This window comes from Macrotis lagotis, chromosome 2, assembly GCF_037893015.1.
Source record: "Macrotis lagotis isolate mMagLag1 chromosome 2, bilby.v1.9.chrom.fasta, whole genome shotgun sequence".
Lineage (NCBI taxonomy): Eukaryota > Metazoa > Chordata > Mammalia > Peramelemorphia > Peramelidae > Macrotis > Macrotis lagotis.
This window is the reverse complement of record NC_133659.1, coordinates 213,704,740-213,726,880: the sequence shown is the minus strand read 5'-3', so window position 1 is coordinate 213,726,880 and position 22,141 is coordinate 213,704,740. Positions and strand designations below refer to the sequence as shown.

General features: G+C 33.8%; 1 protein-coding gene across 3 annotated transcripts in view; it reads right to left on the bottom strand.

The window, feature by feature from the left end:
* The window catches only part of ABCA5 (ATP binding cassette subfamily A member 5), a 137,619-nt gene that overhangs the window by 28,061 nt on the left and 87,417 nt on the right, over positions 1-22,141 (bottom strand). For all 3 annotated transcript variants that reach the window (XM_074224697.1, XM_074224698.1, XM_074224699.1), the window contains 7 exons: positions 21,656-21,775; positions 20,433-20,634; positions 19,622-19,791; positions 15,768-15,895; positions 15,013-15,150; positions 7,304-7,417; positions 1,446-1,616 (listed from right to left, as the gene is read on the bottom strand). In XM_074224697.1, coding sequence (XP_074080798.1) covers positions 1,446-1,616; positions 7,304-7,417; positions 15,013-15,150; positions 15,768-15,895; positions 19,622-19,791; positions 20,433-20,634; positions 21,656-21,775 — 1,043 coding nt within the window. The remainder of the gene's footprint in view (positions 1-1,445; positions 1,617-7,303; positions 7,418-15,012; positions 15,151-15,767; positions 15,896-19,621; positions 19,792-20,432; positions 20,635-21,655; positions 21,776-22,141) is intronic.

The window sequence follows — 22,141 nt, the reverse complement described above, 5'->3', positions numbered from 1 at the left end:
CCTAAACTAAAAGACAACCACTTCCACCACAGGGGTAAATCTAAACCAATAATTTTATGCTTCTGCTAGGTTAGTGCTTTGCAGTTGTCTGAGATTTTCATCATGGAGATCAGGGACTTAGGATTGGTCTCTGCTGTGCAATTTCATTACTGTTTTGGAAAATTATGATTTCCTAAAACAAACTATCAAATGAAATACAAAAGTATACTCTACAGAGATAGGTAAATGCATTTTTCATTATCCTCCTGAGCAATGTATTTTTATTAATTTATATAATTGAGAAATAAGTGATCTCATCTGCTCCAGGTTAGAATTATAGGATCTAGAACTAGAAGATAGTTAAGAGGTCATGTAGTTCAACTTGACATTTTTTACAATTCAGGAAACTGAGGCCTGCATGGTAAGTAGTTGAGTCATGATTTGTAACCAAAATAAAATGTGCTTTCAACTACTCCAGATTCACAGATGTGAAATACAAAGGGAGTAAGAAACAAAATAGTCATTGATAAGCTCAAAAAGAAAAGATTTCCAACAAATCTGAAATACTAAATAAGTTGCTTGAATTTAATACTACTTTCAATTCCTCCTCCATAATATAATACTATTTGCTTAAGAGTAAATTAATTATTGATGTCAAATTTATCTTTATTAACAAAAACCTGGAATTTTATTTGCCTAGGAGTTTGAAGTAAATTACTTGTCCCCTGCCCCCTCTAAAATCTAGCCTAGGGCAAAATATCAAAAAAGTTAAAGTTTGCCTTTAATCCTTCAACCTTCATTTCATGTTCATTACAATGAAATGACAGACTTTGAAAAAAGTAGAAGAAGGGGTACAGGGAACCACTCACCCATACAATCATAAAGTGTCAGGTAATTACTACATGAAAGGGTGACTCTGTTATTGAAAATCATTTTGAAGAATTATAAAATACATTAAAAAGCATATATATTATTATTTAATTGTATGGAACAGTATATTAGGCGTTATGTAAGGAGAACTACACAGACCTACCTATCTTTTCCTTGCTCTCAAGAAATTTACAATGATGATGATTTCAACTACTCAAAATGTCAAAACCACAGAGACTAAACATGCTAACAGATAATGGCTAGGATAATATGGTTATTAAAAGAGAATAATTTGTAAATCCTCCACTAAACTCCACCTACTAGTGGTCTTGTGTTTTCAAAGGAACACAATTTTAGTAGTATTTGTCAAGTTATACTGTTCAGGCATTGATGGAGGACCTGCTGTCTGCAGACCACCTTGGTTAAATTCATTTTTCTAGTGGAGGTTGGATAAGAGAAGAAGAAATAGAGAAGATAAACAATTAAATGTTCTATGATAGTGAATATGCATACACCAAAAAAGTTGCAGAACTTTCAATATAATATACTGTTTCAAATTATACATTACAAACAGAAATATAAAATCATTAACTTACCACAGAAAGAAACTTCAGAGCATAAAAATAAACTCCATAGTGAAATGCAAATAAGCTTCCTAGCATCAAAACAAGAACAGCAAAAAACAAGGGAAAGTCGATAATAGCTTGTCCAGTCCAATAGGCAGATGGAAAAAGTCCTGAGATCTTCAGCTGGGTATAAGATTTGATCTATAAAAACAGGAGAAAATAAAAAAAATATTCTTTAATATAATTAGGTTTTATATATATAAATATATATATGTATAAACACACATCTACATATACACACATAAAAATGGTGAATTGAAACAGCTAAACATGACATTAAAAAATACAAAAATACTGTCTATCTACCTCTCCAACTCCACCTCCTCATATTCAAACTAAAGAAAATTCTTAACACCAGAAACAAATAGCACATAATTTACATTAAGCAAACAACTTGACTTAATATTTCTCATCTTTAAGAATTTCACTGTATTCAAGAACACAAGGACTATTAAAATTACAGTATGCTAGACCAAAATGAAATCAAAAATAGCAAATTATAGGTGATTTGAGGACAAACTACACAGAGAATTGTTTGTGAGAGCAAAATAAGATCTCAGTTTTCTCTAACTGAAATTTCATGCTTTTAACCATTAAAACAATTAAATATATGACATTTATGTGCCAGGAAAATTTTGAGAGAAAATAAACCTTGAACCAGTGAGAAACCAGCATATTTTGAAAAAAAGGTAAAGAGGAAAGTTCAATAAAGAAAAACAAACAACTTTCCAATTCATAAATGACTAATATAACCTTTCATTACTTCATGTAAAATGACAAATTACAAAATACATATATTCAATAAATGTATAAAAAGATATGAAGAACATTGGCACAGAGTAGGTACTTAAATGTTTACTGACTGACTGATTATCTGTGTTCATTTTCATTAAGAATTTAATTTATTGTAGTTATTCCTGAAAAGATTTAAGAGGGATGGGGGATATTTAGAATTGCTTTTGGAGTAGGAGAGGGAGGAAGGTCCCTATCTCTAATCTCCCATACTATGCTAAACAAGTCTTTAACCCAAAGTCTAACACCAGCTTGATTACTATTACCAAGACTGCCACTAAAACAAAGGAAAGGAAGAAAAGAAAACTGAAAAAACAAAAATAGAACAGATATGACTTTGTAATGTTTTTAACCCAAGAAAAAGTCCTGAATAGAGTCAGCTACCCTCCCCATGCTGTAACTGATGTCAAGAGTATCTCAACTCACCTCCTTTCCCTAAACATTTAATTAACAAAAACTTCATTGAGACGTTAAGATCTCGGGTTTTAGCAATTACTTAATTCAAATTATACAGTTTATGAATGGAATGAACCTTTATGTCAAATTTCATATTACTTTGTATCTAAGTTGGGAGAGTCAAAAAAGATCAACTGATAACAATATTTATTAAGCACCTACTATGTACAGGCACTGTCTGAAGCTCTTATAGTATAAAGGCAAAAACACAAAGGAGCTTCTCTACTAATTGAGAAGATCCATGAAAGTAAATAGGTACATACATGATAGATACTGAGTAGAATAAAAGTACTCTTAGAAGGGAAAACTGAAGTGAACTAAGGAGACTGGAAAGCACTGCAGAAGATGTCATTTTGAGCAGAGTCCTGAAAGAAGTTGGAGTTGTCAAAGGCACAGATAAGGTGAATATTGTGAAGGGTGGGGAAAACTGAAAAGGTGTAAAGAGTCTTAAATACTAATGGAAAATCTTTATATTTGATCCTAGAAATAAGAGAAAGTCATTGGAATTTATTAAGAAAGAATTAGAGATTAGGTTAGAATTCTCCATTTGGAAAATCAGCTAGACAATCATGAGGAGGAAGACTGGAGTACAAAAATTATATTATAAAGCATCAGTCATCAAAACTGTTTGGTATTGGCTAAGAAATAGAGTGGTGGACCAGTGGAATAGACTAGATGTAAAAGCAAGAGATGATTATAGTAATCTGCTGTTTGATAAACCCAAAGAGTCCAGCCATTGGGATAAAAACTCCCTCTTTGATAAAAATTGCTGGGATAATTGGAAGTTAGTATGGAAGAAACTTAGATTAGACCAACACCTCACACCTTTACCAAGATAAAATCCAAATGGTTACAGGACATATACATAAAAAATAATACTATAAGCAAATTAGAAGACCAAGGACTAGTCTACCTGTCAGATCTATGGAAAGGGGAACAGTTTATGACTAGGGAAGAGTTGGAGAACATCACCAAAAACCAATTAGATGATTTTGATTACATTAAATTAAAAAGCTTTTGCACAGATAAAACCAATGTAACGAAGATCAAAAGAAATGTAGTAAATTGGGAAACAATCTTTACAACTAATGATTCTGACAAAGGATTCATTTCTAAAATATACAGAGAACTGAGTCATATTTTTAAAACAAAAAGCCATTCCCCAATTGAAAAATGGTCAAAGGATATGCAAAAGCAATTTACAGATGAGGAGATCAAAGTAATCCATATCCATATGAAAAAATGCTCTAAATCATTAATTATTAGAGAAATGCAAATTAAAGTTTCTCTGAGGTACCACCTCACACCTCTCAGATTGGCCAGTATGACCAGGAAGGATAATGATCATTGTTGGAAGAGATGTGGGAAATCTGGAACACTATTACACTGTTGGTGGAGCTGTGAACTCATCCAACCCTTCTGGAGAGCTATTTGGAACTATGCCCAAAGGGCAACAAAAATGTGCATACCCTTTGACCCTGTCTATACCCTGAAGAGATGAGGAAAAAGGGTAAAAATATTACTTGTACAAAAATATTTATAGCAGCCCTTTTTGTGGTGGCAAAGAATTGGAAATCCAGTAAATGTCCTTCAATTGGAGAATGGCTTAGCAAACTAGTATATGTATGTCATGGAACACTACTGTTCTATTAGAAACCAGGAGTGAGTGAGATGCTGAGTAAGTTGAACAGAAGCAGAAAAACACTGTACACCCTAACAGCAATATGGGAGTGATGTTCAATCTTGAAGGACTTGCTCATTCCATCAGTGCAACAGTTGGGAACAATTTTGGGCTGTCTGCAAAGGAGAGTACCATCTGTATCCAGATAAGGAGCTGTGGAGTTTGAACAAAGTGCAAGGAGTATTCCCTTTAATTTAGAAAAAAAAAAACAGATATCTTATTGTCTGATCTTGTTACCTCTTAGACTTCTCTTCTCTGTAAGGATATGATTTCTCTCTCATCACACCCAATTTGGATCAAGGTACAACATGGAAACAAAGTAAAGACTGACAGAGTGCTTTCTGTGGGGGTGTGGGGGGAGGGAAGCAAGATTGGAAGAAAACTGTAAAACTCAAATAATATCTTTAATAAAAATAAATTAAAAAAATAAAAAGAAAGCAACCATCCCCTAATGCCCAACCTACCTGGACTTACTAAACCCAGTGAGCCAACCCCTCTACCAACACGAGATCTTAGGAAAATGAAGAAAGGCCAGCAGAAAGAGGGCCCACTGAAAAATACTTTGAAGTCACAGATGCTAACCCAGAGAGATCTAGAACTTGTGAAGAGAATATGAATTGGTCTCCAGTCCAGAAAGACTTCCTCCCTGATAGGAAGGAGTTTAAAAATAAATTGGAAAAATTGGGAAAAGAAACTCAAGAGAGGGGGAGGGTAGGTGGCATAGTGGATAAAGCACCAGCCCTGGAGTCAGGAGTACCTGGGTTCAAATCCGGTCTCAGACACTTAATAATTACCTAGCTGTGTGGCCTTGGGCAAACCACTTTAACCCCATTTGCCTTACAAAAATAAAACTAAAAAAAAAAGAAACTCAAGAGAAAATTAACAATTTGCAAGACAAAATTGACATCTCGCAACAAGAAAACAAATCACAACAAGAAAACAAATCCTTGGAAAATACAATTGGACAAATACAAAAAGAAAATAATTCTCTCAAATCCTCAATTGGGCAAATGAAAAGCTCCTTCAAAAATAGAACTGAACAGAAAATTATTCTCTAAAAAAAAAAGAATGGAGTGGCAGCTAAGTGGTGCAGTGGATAGAGCACCAGCTCTGGAGTCAGGAGGACCTGAGTTCAAATCTGGCCTCAGATATTTAATAATTGCCTAGCTATGTAGTCTTGGCAAGTCATTACCATTGCCTAAAATAAATAAATGAACAATAATTATAATAATAATAATAATAATAATAATAATAATAATAATAATGGAATCTGTGGAAACTAATGACTTCATGAGACAACAAGAATCTGTTAAACAAAACCAAAAAATTGAAAAAAATAGAATATAAAATACCTCATCAGCAAAACCACTGACTTCAAGAATACATCAAGAAGGGACAGACAACCTGAGAATTATAGGCCTTCCTGAAAACACTGAAGAGAAAAAAAGTTTGAACTTACTATTTCGGGATTTAGTAATGGAAAACTGCCCTGATATCATGGAACCAGAGGGCAAAAGAGTTATTGAAAGAACACACCAATCCCCTCTGGAAAGGGATCCCAAAATGAAAATACCAAGGAATATGGTGAACAAATTCCAGAACTATCACATAAAAGAGAAAATCTTACAAGCAGCCAGAAAGAAACAATTTAGATACCAAGGAGTCACAGTAAGGATTACCTTCAGTTGTGGGGCTAGATATAAATAATGACCCATTAAAGGATGCTGAGGAGTAGTAATCATACAAATAGGAGATGAATCACAGAGAGCAACTTCAGGAAAATTTTTAAAAGTGTATGTAGGAAAGGGTGAGCAATAGCATTCAAATGGTAGAATATAGTCGCTGAGGCTAAGAAAAAGAAGAGTGAACAATTACAAGAGTCACTGTAATAGTTCTGTTTATATCAATCAGAACAAAAGTTGGAAGAGAGTGAAACTAAGATAAATATGGGGTAATTCAGGCCCAAACTGGTGAAAAATAAGCAAAAAATAATAATCTGAAAGTGCAGAAAAACTATAAGTATTACAATATATACTATCTTTGAATCTAATTTTTCATCTGGGTTTTGGTCAAGATTTCAAGTCTAGAAAAGTAAAGATTAAGAAAAGGTCATAAGTGGGGGCAGCTATGTGATGCAGTGCATAGAGCACCAGTCCTGTCAGGAGGACCTGAGTTCAAATCTAGCCTTAGACACTCAGTACTTACTAAACTGTGTGACTGTGGGCAAGTCATTTAGCCCACTGCCTTGTAAAAAATCAAAAAGAGAAAAGGAAAGAAAAGAAAAGAAAACATCATAGGACTTACAATTAACAAATCAGTAGGAACTCTAGAGATAAGAGTCTTACTTGACTGATGAAGTCAGAAGCCACATTTCAAGAGGTTGAGAAATGAGTGAAAGGAAAAAATGGAGGAAGGCAACAAATCAAGACAGTTATTTCTAGGAGTTTGGTTGTGAAAAGGAAAGGAGGTATAGGATGACAGCTTGAAAACAATAGGGTCAGTGAGAATTTTTTAATGATGGTGCTGTTCAGTTTTGGACATGATGAACTCATACCTAAGGCCAGAGATAAAAATCACTTAACTTCCCAGTGTCCCAGACAACTCTCTATAACACAAATAATGTGACAAATCTAGTTAACAAATTTAAAATTTCCAAAGAAAAAAAAATATTTTATCTTGACTAATGAAACACAAATGTTCTTGAAAAGCTAGGTATAAAAGATTAATTTAAAATATACTAAAGACTTAAATAGTAAAAGAAAATAATGGTTTAAAATTTTTGGTCAAAGAAATTTTAAAATGCAAAAGTTGTTTCCAAATTTACTTTTAGAAATTCACCTTTTTATGTTGTATGCAAACTATGAATATAAATTCATTTTTTAAAAAGTATTTACATTACCTTATGATTTTCTGCATTTTCCATGGCAAAGTAGGGTGGCATTGCAGTTACAATGATTCCAAGCAAAGCCGCTTGAAAATATAGTTCAATTCTAAAAACTATGTCAGTAATATCCTAAAAGAAAAAAAGGGGTAGAATACAAAGTAATTTGATACCATACCATTAAATTTTTTTAAGTATTAAAAGCTCTAAGGAAACACATAAAATATAGATTAAAATAGGACCTGGTGGAAAGAAAATTAGGAGGCTGAATCCTGGGGGGAAAAAAAAAAGCTTTGATCTAAGGGGTGAAGCCAAAATGGTTGAATAAATAAGGCCCAACAGGTGAGCTCTCCCAAAACTCTCTTCCAAACAATCTTAAAATAATGCCTCAAAATTAATTCTAGAGCAGTACAGGCAACATATGTCCTGGGTGAGACATTCTTCCACACCAAGTTAATATACAAGGTATCAAGAAGAGATCTGTGAGATAGAAGTAGAGGCTGGTACAGAATCCATGTATCTCCCTCCCTTCCCTTCACCCTTCCTATGTCAGAGAGTAATCTAATATAGGTTATATATGTACAATCATGTTTAACATATTTCTATATTAGTCATGTTGTGAAAGAAGAATCCGAACATAAGAGGAAAAAACGATGAGAAAGAAAAACATATAAAACCAATTTTAAAAAGAGAATATAGCGGGATGCAAATGTTTTTTTTTTCTATCACAAGACTTTTATAAATGTCTTTGCTCACTGAGCTGGTGAGAGGTAATATGTCTACCATAATTGATCATCATACAATGTTGCTTGTTAACATATATCATATTTTCTTGGTTCTTTTCAACTTCACTCATCATTAGTTCTTTCTGTAAATCTTTCCAGCTTTTCTGGAAATTTGAAAATCTGTCTTATCCAAAGGGGAAATAAGATGGGAAGGGAATAAGAGAAATGAAGGGAGAGGTAAGAGAGGTCAATAAAGGAATGTAGTATGTTCGGAACAACCTTCAGAAGCGGGACAGAATAAAAAGAAAAATAAACAGAAAAATCAGATGGAGGGAAACCCACAGTTAGTTATTATACCTATGAATGGCAAGAACTGATCCATAAAATGGAAGCAGGCAATAGAATGGATTAGGAACCAGAATCAAACAAGATCAAACAAGAAACACACTAGAAATATAGAGTTAAAACAAAACGTTGGGGCAGAATGCCTCAGTTGAAGTTAAAAAAAGGGCAAGGGGAACAATAATGTCTCAAAAAACAACACTTCATTAAAAGACATAAGCAGGGAAGCTACATCTTGCTAAAAGGCACCATAGACAATGAAGTGACATCAATATTTAACGTATGTGCACCAAATGATTTAGAATGCAAATTCTTTTTCAATCTTTTTTATTTAATATTTATTCTCATTTTGTATAAATGTTTTTTACATTAATAAAAATATTCTCCCACCCATAAATATAGACTTGCTTGAGCAATAAAGTAAAAGGGAGAGAAAAAAATTAAAATAAAAAAATAATAGTAATAATTGTACGTATGGCCAGGTGGTGCAATGGATGGAGCACCAGCCCTGGAGCCACGAGCACCTGAGCCCACATCCAGCCCTGTACATCCAACAATCACCCAGCCGTGTGACATGCAAGCCACCCGAACCCCACTGCCCTGCAAAAACCAAGAAAAAAAAGACATAGAATAAAATAGCAATAATAGTAGGGGTGGCTGGGTGGCAGAAAAAGCATTGGCCCTTGAGCCAGGAGCACCTGGGTCCAAATCTGGCCTCAGACAACCAATGGTCACCCTGCTATGAAGCCCCAGGCAGGCCACCCAGGCCCATTTGCCCTGCACTCCCCCCCAAAATAATAATAATAAAAAATGTGCTTGAGTCTTTGCTCCAACACCAACAACTCTGTTGCAGGTGGATCACATTCTTTATGATAAGTCCATCGCAAAAGTTACTTCCATATTTTTCCACCATTGACACTGCTGATCCCAACTCCCTCCTTTCATATTTCTCCACTACCATGTACTATATTTTCTCTCTCCTTTCACTCTGACTCTGCTGTAGGGTAGCTCAGTGGTGCAGCAGACAAATCCCTGGCTCTGGGACCAAGAGGCCCTGAGCCACCATACCACCCCTTAGGCCCAGCATCCACCTAGCCCTATGGTCCCGGACAGGTCATTCAATCCCAGCCCCTTGAAAGAAGTAAAAAAAAAAGAAAATGTGTTGTATCTGACCACTCTCCCCCCATGGTCCATTCTCCTCCTTCATTCACATCCCCACCCTTCCCCCGTCCCCCCCTCTCCTTCTTACTCCAGATGTCTATACCCCATTGAGTATATATGCTGTTTCCTCTACTAACTACCTCTGATGAGAGCAAAGATTCCCTCATTCCCCTTGCCTTCCCCCCTTCCATATCATTGCAATACCTCATTGTAATAAAGAAAAATCTTATTATATGAAATCTCTTGGCCTATTCCCCCTCTCCTTTTTCTTTGTCCCATTACATCTCCCTTTTTTCTACTGACTCCATTTTTACACCATGTTTTATCTTTGAATTCAGCTTTCTCCTGTGCTTCAACTATAAAAGCTCCCTCTACCTGCTCTATTAACTGAGAAGATACATATGAGTATTATCAGTGCCATTTTTCTATACAGGAATACATGCAGTTCATCATCATTAAGTCCCTCATATTTTACCCTTCTCCTCCAATCTCTGTGCTTCACCTGAATCCTGTATCTGAAGATCAAACCTTTTGTTCAGCTCTGGCCATTCCAAAAGGAACATTTGAAATTCCCCTGGTTCACTGAAAGTCCATCTTTTTCCCTGCAAGAGGACATTCAGCCTTGCTGGGTAGTTGATTCTTGGCTGCATTCTAAGCTCTTTTGCCTTCCAATATATTATATTCCAAGCCCTACGAGCTTCCAATGTAGTTGCTGCTAAGTCCTGTGTGATCCTGACTGCAGCTCCACAATATTTGAACTCTGTCCTTCTAGCTGCTTGTAATATTTTCTCTTTGACTTGGGAGTTCTGGAACTTGGCTATAATATTCCTAGGGGTTGGTTTTTTGGGATCTCTTTCTCAAGGGGATCGTTGGATTCTCTCCATTTCTATTTTCCCTCTGTTTCTAGAATATCAGGGCAATTTTCCTATAGTAATTCTCTGAAAATGATGTTAAGGCTCTTTTCCTGATCATGACTTTCAGGTATTCCAATAATTTTTAAATTATCTTTCCTAAGTCTGTTTTCCATATCAGTTGTTTTTTTCAATGAGATATTTCACATTTTCTTCTAATTTTTCATTTTTTTGGTTTTGAAGTATTGATTCCTGATTTCTGGTAAATTCATCAATCTCCCTGAATTCCATTCTTTGTCTGAAGGATTTGTTCTCCTCAGAGAGTTTTCTTATCTCTTTTTCCATCTGGCCAATTTTGCTTTTTAAAGCATTCTTCTCCTCCTCCATTGAACTGCTTTATCCATTTGACCTAAGCTGGTTTTTAGCATGCTATTTTCTTCGGCTTGTTTTTGGATTTCCTTGACTAGGCTGCTGACTTCATTTTCATGTATTTCCCCCACATCTCTCTCATTTCTTTTCCCAGTTTTTCTTCTAACTCCCCCATTTGATTTTCAAAGTCTTTTTTGAGCTCTGTCATAGCCTGATCCCAATTTCTGTTTTTCTTGGAGTCTTTAGATGCAGGAGCTTGTGCTTCTTCATCTTCAGACTGAGTATTTTGATCCTTCTTGGGCTCATTTGCAAAATATTTCTCAATGGTGTTCCTCTTTTTTCTCTGCTTGCTCATTTTCCCAGCCTTAGCTTGTTTTGGGGGTGCTTCCTGAGCTTTTGGAACACTCCCACAAGGGTCTCAGTATGTGAGGCTCTGTCCTCCCACCTGATCTGTGAATGACCATATGTGCCCCCCTCTGCCACAGGGCTGAGGTAGAGGGGGCCCCTGCTGTTCTATGGAGGGGCCTAGACTATGATCAAGATCAGATTGTGGTCAGAGCTCCAGACTCCTGTTCCAGGGGCAGAGCTCAGCAGTCTCTCTCTCTCTTTACTCCCCCTCCCTAGGTCCAATGGGCTCATGCCCTGGGGGTTCCTGCTCTGCCTGCTTCTGTTCCTGGATCTTGGCTGTGCTGGCCATGTTGCTTGCTGTGTGCCCTGAGGGCTGGGCTCCATGTGCTCGCTCTGGCAGAGGTCCCCCCGCTGTTCCCCTACTTTGTGCCTGTTGCTCACCAGGGTGTAGCTCAAGAGACTCTGCCACTGCTGTAAGCTGTGGCTCCCAGCGCCCTGGGGCTGCCTCTGGGAGGCTGAAGTTCTTTCGCTCTGGCGGGCCACCCCTCTGGCAGGCTGCCCCTCTGACCCCAGGAGCAAGGCCTTTCTGCTCTTTTCCAGGTTACCTTGAGTAGGAGAACTGCCTTATTGGGTCCCTCTGTGGGTTCTGTCTCGAAAGTTTAGTTAGAGTCCTTAGCTTATGAGTTTTATGAGAGAGCGCTTAAGACTGGATCCTTTCTTGTTGCCATCTTGGCTCTGCCCTAGAATGCAAATTCTTAAAGGAAAAATTAAATGAGTTATAAGAGGAATAAAACTATATTGGTAGCAGTTCTCAATTTCCTGCTTTTAGTTAGATATAACTAAACATAATAAGAAAGAAGTTAAGGAGTTGAACAGAATTTTAGAAAAGTTAAATATGATAGACCTTTGTAGAAAATGCAATTAAATAGAAAGGAATATACCTTTTCTTCAACTGTACATGGTACCTTTACAAAAATTGACCATGTATAAGGAATAAAAACTTCAAACAAATGCAGAAATATTAAATACATACATGTCAGACCATAATGAAATAAAATTATATTCAATAAAGGGTTATGGAAGCACAGATTAAAAATGAGTGGGTTAAAAAACAAATAATAGAAAGAACAATTTTATTAAAGAAAATGACAATAATGAAACAACATACCAAAATTTGTGGAATGCAATCAAAGCAGTACTTAGGGGAAAAATATCTATCTTTAATCACAAAATCAATAAAGGAGAAAAAAACAGGTCAATAAATTGATCACACAACTAAAAAATAAAAAAATCATTCAAAGCTAAGAAAGAAAAATTCTGAATTCCCAATTAACACCAAAATGGAAAATCTGAAAATCAAAGTAGATTAATAAAATTGAAAGAAAAAAGCCCATTGAACTAATAAAAGTAGTAATTAGTTTAAAGGGGGGAAAATTAATAAAATATATCAGCTATTTTGATTTTAAAAAAGAATATAAAAAATGAAGAGCATTAATTTAGCACCAATGAAGATAAATTAAAGCATCTAGCTGCCCTTAAAGCAATTAGTTCTTATCAAGAAATGTACTGATAATCTAAGCGAAATGGATGAATATTTACAAAAATATAAATTGCTCAGATTGAAAGAGTAAATAAGATAACTTAAATGACCCTATTGTACAAAAATAAATTGAATAAACTATAAATGAATTCTTTAAAATAAATTACTAGGATCAGATGGATTCACAAGTGAATTTTACCAAACATTTAAGGAACAATTAATTCCAATACTATAAAAACTATTTGAAAACATAAGTAAAGAAGAAGTCCTACAAAATTCCTTTTATGACAAAATATGGTTTTGACGCAACACAAGAGAAAGAAAACTATAGCCCAATTTCCATTATGATACCAATGCAAAACTTTTAAATGAAATTACAGGAAGGAGATTACCTCTGATTCCTTCTAAAAACAGGAGAAAGCATAGAAATCAATGGAACCTATCTAAAATGACAAATAGTATCTATCTATAACCAAAAGCAAACATTATCTGTAATCTGGATAAACTAGAAGCCTTCCCAATAAGATTAAGGGTGAAGCAAGGATGTCTAGTATCATCATTATTATATAACATTGGATTAGAAAGACTAGCTATAGCAATAATTAAAAAAAAAGAAACCAAAAAAATAAAAATAGGCAACAAGGAAACAAAGCTATCAATCTTTGTAGTTGGCACAATGATTTACCTAGAAAATCCTCAAGAAGTGAGCCGTCATGAAAACAATGATATATAACAAAAATATTTTAAGACAAACAGCTCTAAAAGACTTTAAAAAATCTGATCAACTGATAATCTACTATTACAATCAGATCAATGAAGAAGCATGCTACTCATCTCCTAAAAAGAGGTGATGAACTCAAGATGAAGAATAATATATATATATATATATATATATTTGGGGGTATGGCTATTGCAGGAATTTGTTTTGTTTAACTGTTTATTTGTTACCCCCCTTATTTTGGAGGAGAGAAGGGAAAGCAAATTTTTGTAAATTATTATTAATTAAAAATTAATTTAAAAATAAAGTCATGGTAGCAAAAATATTTGAGAGTTTCTTCAGTTTTCCCAAGGGTTATCCTGAATCCTTTGATAATCAAATAATTCTTTTTTGGAGTAGAAACTGACAAAGAAGGAAGAGACGGACCAACAGAAAAGGAACAGCAAAGGCATTAACATGAAGTCTAGGAACTGATGCCAGTGTAATTGAAGGAAGATATATATATATATATGTGTGTGTGTGTGTGTGTGTGTATGTATATATATATATATATATATATATATATATATATATATGTGTGTGTGTATATATATATGTACACACACACACACACACACACACACACACACACACCCCTTTAATTACTTTCTTTTTTAATTTGTTTTTCTTTCTGAAGCTTTGTAGAGAGGCAACATAACATAACAGGAAAAGATGGCCACAGAGTCAAAAATCTAGGTTCGAGTCTAGGCTGATACCTACTAGTTGTTTGACCCTGGGCAAATCATTTAACTCAGTGTTCCAGGAAAATCTCTAAGATTTTTAACAGTTACAGATCTGCAAGGGTAGTAGATATTTTTTTTCCCCACCAGAAATTCCATACATGAAATAAAAAAAAAAGGTAAACAAAAACACAATCTTTTAATTGTGAGGATTGGGAAAATGATTATTCAGATAATCAGAACCCCTGCATTGAGAAATATCAGAATGGAATATTAAAATTATTTTGTGGAATCTCTTTTCCAAAGATTTTTTTTAGGTTTTTTTGCAAGACAATGGGGTTAAGTGGCTTGCCCAAGGCCACACAGCTAGGCAATTATTAAGTGTCTGAGGCTGGATTTGAACTCAGGTACTCCTGACTCCAGGGCTGGTGCTCTATCCACTGCACCACCCAGCCATCCCTTTTCCAAAGATTTTTGAGTTAGTTCTGGTGACTTCACTGAGAAAATAAGTACAAGAAACTTAAATGTTCAGTGCCCCAGGCAATATTTTAAGACTTACTGACCATTTGTTGATAGATATTAGTGGAGTAAGTTTCCACACTTAAGAATTTCCCATATTGATGAAATCACAGGTTCAGAACAAAAAAAAAGGGGGGGGACACCCTACATAAGAGTCAGACTATTGTGTTGATTATAAAAATCAATTTATCTTGAAAATTATTTCTAAGACCAGAAGTTATATACAAAGCCATCAGAGTAGGACATCACTACATACCCAAGTTGAAAGATATTTATTGAAAAATGAAGATAGAATATTGAAAATTCACTTGAAGCTGCAAATTAGAACTTTCAAGCACTGACTCTGATATTAAGCATCTTTTGACCCCCCTGTTTTAACATTCATTCTGTGATTTCTAATGTTACTTATTTGCTTAGAATCTGCAGTCAACTTACTTGAAAGAATGGTGTGCTCCAAATCTGGATATTTTCTGTCATATTTAAATGATAAAGAATAGAATTGCTAATAACATTCATCAGTACTGGTAGAGAATAAATCATAGTACTATTGAAAACAGTTACAAACATATAATCCTACAACAAAGGATAAAAATAATTAGTAGAGTGTCACTGATTTTGTATTTTACTGTTATTGATATTAGAGAATAAATCATGTTACTATTAAAAAGCTATAAACATGTAGTCTTACAACAAAAGAGAAAAACTACTACAATGTATTTGATTTTATATTTTATGGCTACTAATATGCTGCTTTGTAACTATTATTATATTTTACACATCTTTCTTTTGATTCTCCAATTATTTCTTAAGATAGATTGATAGCTCCTGGCCTTAGTATTTATAATTTCCTGACTGATACTAAAAATAGTGCAACACTGAAGAGAGAATCTCAAGCAATGAATTTGAAGGCTTTTCTAAAAAATACATATCTATTAAGTACATGCAATTACTGTATCTAGCCCACATTAAGAAGAAATATACTCAGCTTAATATTTCTATATTTTCAAAACTAAAATTCTTTTTTAATGACCACATCCAATTGGCTGGTGACTAGTTGCTACATAATTCTGGTCTTTTATCATTCCGTGGAAATATACATTAGATAAGCTAAGATTTAGCAACAAAATACATATAAAGGTACATATAGATGTATGTATATATACTACATTATCTACATATATTTCTCTTACCTTTCCTGAATGCATTACATTTAAAGCTGCACTGTGAGGAGCAGCAGATACATAGTCACTGACATTTAACAAATTCACCAGGATGTTCTGACTCGTGAAGAAATTAAGGAGGTCATCAATATCAGTGTCTGGCATAAAAGAATTAAAAAAATACCAATGCAATAAGTTACTTCAGATGAGAAAATAATTACACCATCTGACAAGTTATTTTTGTTCTTTTTTTAACTAAAAATTTCAAGAATTTTGCCTTTTCATGACTCTGTACACTCCCCTATGGTTTCAATTATATCTGTACAGAAGACTTTTAAATTTAATATGCTCACCCCTCCAATTCCCACTGTACTGCATTCTATAAATTCCAAATATGTATTGATCATCTCCACCTGGCTGTTTAATTATCAACTCAATTAAGTCATCCATCACCTTTTTCATGTTCAAAACTTAACTCATCACCTTTATCATAAAAACTTATCCCTATTCTTATCTTTTCCATTTCTTTCAATAATATTCCCTATCACCCAGGTTCTTTACACCTTGTTGTCACACTTCTTATCTCTTCCCTCATTCTCTAAATCATAATTCAATCTAAGGCTATCAATAATTTAGCAAGTCTGTTGATCTTAGGACCACTGGATTATAAATTTAGAGCTACAAGGGATCTTAGAAGTCATCTAGTACAACCTTCCTTCCCCCATTGCACTGATGAGAAAACTGAAGCCCAGAAAGGATAATATCCCCAAAATCAGAGTCTACTACTCAGATTAACAACAAAATGAGTTCATATTTTCTTAACCTGAACTATTCTCTCTCTGTTCTCTCTCTCTTCACTCCAATTCATACTTTATATTGTTGCTAAAAGAATCTACCTAAATATACTTCATACTACCATTTCCTTTCTCAAAAAACTTCTATTGACTTTATTGGCTTCCCTTCACTTACTGAATGGAGCAAATAGTGTTTTAGAATGACATTCTAACCCTGTACAGTCTGACTCAAACCTAACTTTCTAGCTTTATTTCAAACATTCTATATTCCACACAAAATGAACCACTTACCATCCTTCAATCTTGCCTTGTCTCTGCTTTAATACTTTTAGTTAGGTTATCTTGATGACTAAATTATTTCCCTCCCCATCCCCATGTCTATCAGCTAAAATATTTTCTTCCTTCAAGGCTACACTTCTGCGAAGTCTGTTATAATTAGCTAGAGTTCCTCTTATAATTTAGAACCTCTCTTTTGTTCTTAGTTTTAATTATAACTATAATTGTTAGCTCCAAAGCAGAAATGACTGTATCATTTTCATTTTTGTGTCCTGAAAACAGTAAACATAATAAATAGCACATAAATATCTTCTGAGCTGTATTAGGCAAGTTAAATTAGCACCAGAAGCATAATAATTTACTCACAAAAATCAAAGTTTTCTTAAAATTAAAATTCCTATCAAGAAAGAAACATTTTTGATATTTGTAGTTATAATCACAGATGATCTAAATATAAACATGTTCTCCAAGTAGCAGAGTTAAAAGGTTATGGTCAATGCTCAAGCTCTCAAATGACAATGGTGAAAAGTGTGACAGAAAGCAAGTAGGCTTGCAGTTTGAAAAATTTTAGAGTTCTTTCTAGTACAGAAAATATTTTTTAGCTTTTGTTTTGTTTTTACAAGGCAAATGGGGTTAAGTGGCTTGCCCAAGACCACACGGCTAGGTAATTATTAAGTGTCAGAGACCAGATTTGAACTCAGGTACTCCTGACTCCAGGGCTGGTGCTCTATCCACTGTGCTACCTAGAAACCCCAGAAAAATGTTTGAAAATTATAATATTAACTATGCCATGTGCTAGCTATCAAAGACAGAAAGAGAAAAACTGTACCATTTAACATCACAATAAAGCCTTAATAAATAATATCTTTTTTAAATTCTCTTTTGATATATGTCACTCCTTTGTTTGAGAAATTTACTACTACCTTTAGAATAAAATTCTGGCTCCTCTCTAACAGTTAAAACTCTTTACAATTTAACAATTCCACTAACACTTCACAATTCCAACCAGTCTTTCTAGATGTAGCCTCCATTACTATCTCTCACACATTCTGGGAGCTTACAAAATCGGACTGCTATTTCTGATAACATTACCTCTCCTGTTTCTTTGCAGATGCTCTTCACACCTCTATCTCTTCAAATCTCTATCTCCATTCAAGGTTGATGTCAAGCTCAAACTACTAATGACATAAGGCTTATCATGATTGTCTGAGTACTATCTATTGCCCAAAATTATCCTTTTTTTTAAAAAAAAAGGGTTTATTTGCATACATGTCTCCTGACAATGCAAGATCTTTCAAATTAGCTTTCTTTTTGCCATTAATCAATCATGTCTTTATTAGGGAACGAAAAACACAAACTGAGAAGTGAAGAATTCTTAATATTATAATAAACCACAACACCTACTTTCTGTTATCTGTGGCATATTAATTTAGCTATCAAAATTGTGTGTATACCATTTGATCTAACTGCTCAATTTTGGACTGTATAACCATAAATGAAATTTTGCTACATTCTATTTTAGGAAGAGCAGACAAGATCTTTTCAAAAAAGAAAATGCTTCTCTTTAATAACATGAATAAAAAAGTTTACTGTTATCAGTTTTGCTTTAGGAAGGTTGTGCACATGATTGAGAGGTGCATTCCTCAGGCATGGAGTGGGAGAGAGGAAGCACAATGTTAAGAAATCAGACTTTTACAGTATTTTCATAATTTTTTAAATAAAGAATAGTAATACCTTAATTTTCTGAAAGCACCAAAACTATAATGGTCCTGAATCAAAAATTTAAATAAGAAAATTAATAAACAAATAGATAAGCAGATAAAAGTATACTTATCTAACAGTTACACAAAATATCTCTCTATGCACTGAGCAGCAACCAGAATAGCTGAGAATAATTAAACATCAGAAAACTCAAAGACCAAACAAAATGGAAATACTTTGTTCCTTAAAAGTAGAAGTATCTTCATTATTTGATGGGAGGCATGTCAAGGTCCAAAAAATGAAACAAACAATTTAATAAATCTTCTCCATTGATAAAAAAAATTCTGAAAAAAACTAGAAATGATATTATTTTTCTAGTTAGTCTTTCACCTGTCTAGTAATTCAAGGTTTTTTTTTTTAAAAATTAAATAAACAACAGAGGAAATGAGTGGAGTTTTGGAGAATAACAAAACATAGGGAAAAAAGGAGAGTACCATAAGTCAAAAGCATGAGAAACATTAAAATTAGCAATAGAGCCAACCAGTCAGCAAAGGCTTCTGACAATGGAGAAGACAAAAATAAATTATTTTAAAATAAACTTAACAGTCTTAACAGTGTGGCAAAGAAGTACACCAATTATGTTACAAGAGAAAGCAAGAATACATAGTCCAATATGTGTAATACAACCCGAGACAATATTCAGAAGTATTAATATTGGTCCTGAGTCATTAAGAGAACATTAAACTGCATTCCTCATATATTGTTTTAAAAAAGAAAACACCTAATACATAGCATGAAAACTTCCATAAAGAGTTAATTTTAAAGATTTTGTGCCAAAATATCAATTACTTAAAAAATTGGGGCTTTATAAAAAAATTAGATAATTCAAGCATTACTGTATATGAAGGCAAATTTATTATAATGATAGAAAATATACTGGAATTATTAAATAATTTTAATAATGTTTACATGAGATAAACTGTCATACTTATATTTATATCATTCTTCATTAATAACAAGATTATTTAACTTCATCTTAAATTATTTATATTTGTTTATTTCAAACTTTCACCTCAGAATATTTCAATAATCTATCTGAATCTCAAATCTTACCAGTTGAGTTCTGAAGAAGAAGACCTGTTTTGTATTTGTGAGCTTTCTCTCCAGGTTTCAAAAAATATAAGTCTGGAGTAAGTTTGATGGGAGCAACAGTATTCTTAAAATAATGATGAACCAAAAACATGAAAACTTGAACAGCAACAAAAATTAAAAGCAGGAGCAACCTTTAAAAAAAAAAAGACTTGTTAATTTAAGACTTCCAAGTATGGCATTTTTTTCCTATGCTACTAGCTGGGCCGTTACTTTTCTATCAAATAGGGATAATGTTAACTTCTTTATTTAACACAAAAACTATTGTGAAGATCAAATAAAATAAAAAGTGTGTAAACATTTTGAAAGAGGTGAGAGAGCTATACAAATGTAAATTATGATGATGAAAACAATACTTGAGGCACAAAATTTTGAATTGAAGGTACCTTGAAGTATGATCCCTTCATTTTACAGATGAAATGATTTACAGTTACTGAAGTAACTGTAAGTATAGTAGTATTTTGTTCATCTCTAGTAATATGTACCAGCATCAATTTTAGGCTATCAAAATTAAATGAATCATTTACCATTTTTATTTTATTTTTTGCAAGGCAAATGGGGTTAAGTGGCTTGCCCAAGGCCACACAGCTAGGTAATTATTAAGTGTCTGAAGCCGGATTTGAACCCAGGTACTCCTGACTCCAAGGCCGCTGCTTCATCCACTACACCACCTAGCCGCCCCCATTTACCATTTTAAAAAAGTGAAGATAAACTCAGTGCATATCTCTTTTAAAAGAGAAAACTAAATTCAGGCAGAAGGAATGATTATACTTACACAGATCTCAATGATTTACTTTCACGTTTCAGAGTAAGAAAATGAAGCTTTGTTATCGTACACACTTGCTGTTTCCAAAGGGCCATAGTGCTCACTGTGGATGTTTTGGTTTCAGAGAGTATGAGCAGACTTTGCTCCATTTCATCAAAAGATTTTGAATCTGTTTCTTCCTCTGATTGTTGTTGGCTAAATATACTATAATCTATATACCCAACAGAAAAACAAATAAATAAAAATTTATTAATGCTGAGTGGTATCCTCTCCAAAGTGAAGTTTCCTGTATTTAATGTGCACCAAAAAAAAAAAATTATTTCTGGTATCTTTTTATTTTCAGCAGTCCCGAATCCAAGAATGTTAATGACACCTCAAAGTTTTATTTATATATATATATATATATATATAAAATGATTACATAAGTGCTTTAGTTAAAAAGTGAAATTATTAAATATCTTTTAACCATCTATTATTAAACTGAACAACAAAGTAGAGATATTTTAAAACCAAAGACTAACACAATACCTTTTTTATTGTAAAATGCAACTAAAAATTTTAAGATATGAGCAAACTAGCAACCTTTTTATCTCTCAAATAAAGAACCAATCTATACATTCCTGCCAAATAAACACATAGATTGAGACTGAATAGTCCTAGGGTAGATTGAGACTGAATAGTCCTAGGAAATAAATCTATCATTTAATACCCTAAATAAAATTAGGTCTTTTCAAGACTTTCTAGTTGCAAATATGTTGAGTATAAATAGAAGATGCACTAAGTTTAGTCTTCCTAAAGAAGTAATAGGCATAGGGAGATGGATCATGCAAACATATCCTATATCATCTACTATCATATACCTATCAAAATATAAAATGGCAAAGCCATATTTTAATAAATGATATTCATGCAGGACTAACTCCTCACCTCCACTTCTCAGAATCCCTCACTTTGTTTCAAAATACAGCTTACCTGTCATTTCCTAACTGAAGCCTTTCCTGATGCCCCAATTGTTAGCCCTCCCACAATTACTTTACATTTACTTATCTGTGCACATGTTGTATTCCCCACCCCCAGCAGAATGCAAGCTCTCTGAGGACAGGAATTGTTTCATTTTTGTCTTTCTATCCCCAGTGCTTAGCACAATATCTTGCACATAGTAGGTGCTTAATGTTTGTTAAACTGAATTGAATTTCTGGTTCTGAGTTGTCAGAGAAGGTAAGGCTTTTTACCAGCTTGATCAATTTCTGCTTCAACTTCCAGCTTAAGGAATACATCTTCCAAAGTTGTCATGGAAACTCCATAAGAAATAACCCCCAAATTTGAATGGGTCTCTAGATCAGAAAACAAGCCTAAAAGTAGAAATTTAAAAAAATCCTGTTACTTAAGCATAATTATCTCCTATTCTCTACAAATGTCTCTCAGGCTCAACAGTATATAAAGAGAAAATCTGAAAACTGCTCCAGGATCTTCTAGAACAACATGTATGACCCTTGGGTACATTTAACCTTTCTGAATTCCTATTTACTCATCTCTTAAACAAGAGAATTGTATTAAATGATTTCTAAGATCCTTTCTAAAACCAAATTTTGTTTATAAAGCAGCACATAATCAAATGCTTTCCTATGAAAGCAAAATAAATATGCAGGACAAATTATTTCTACAAATGGCAAGGAGGGAAGAAGAACTGAACCATTAGAGCCCAGTCCTGAAAGATA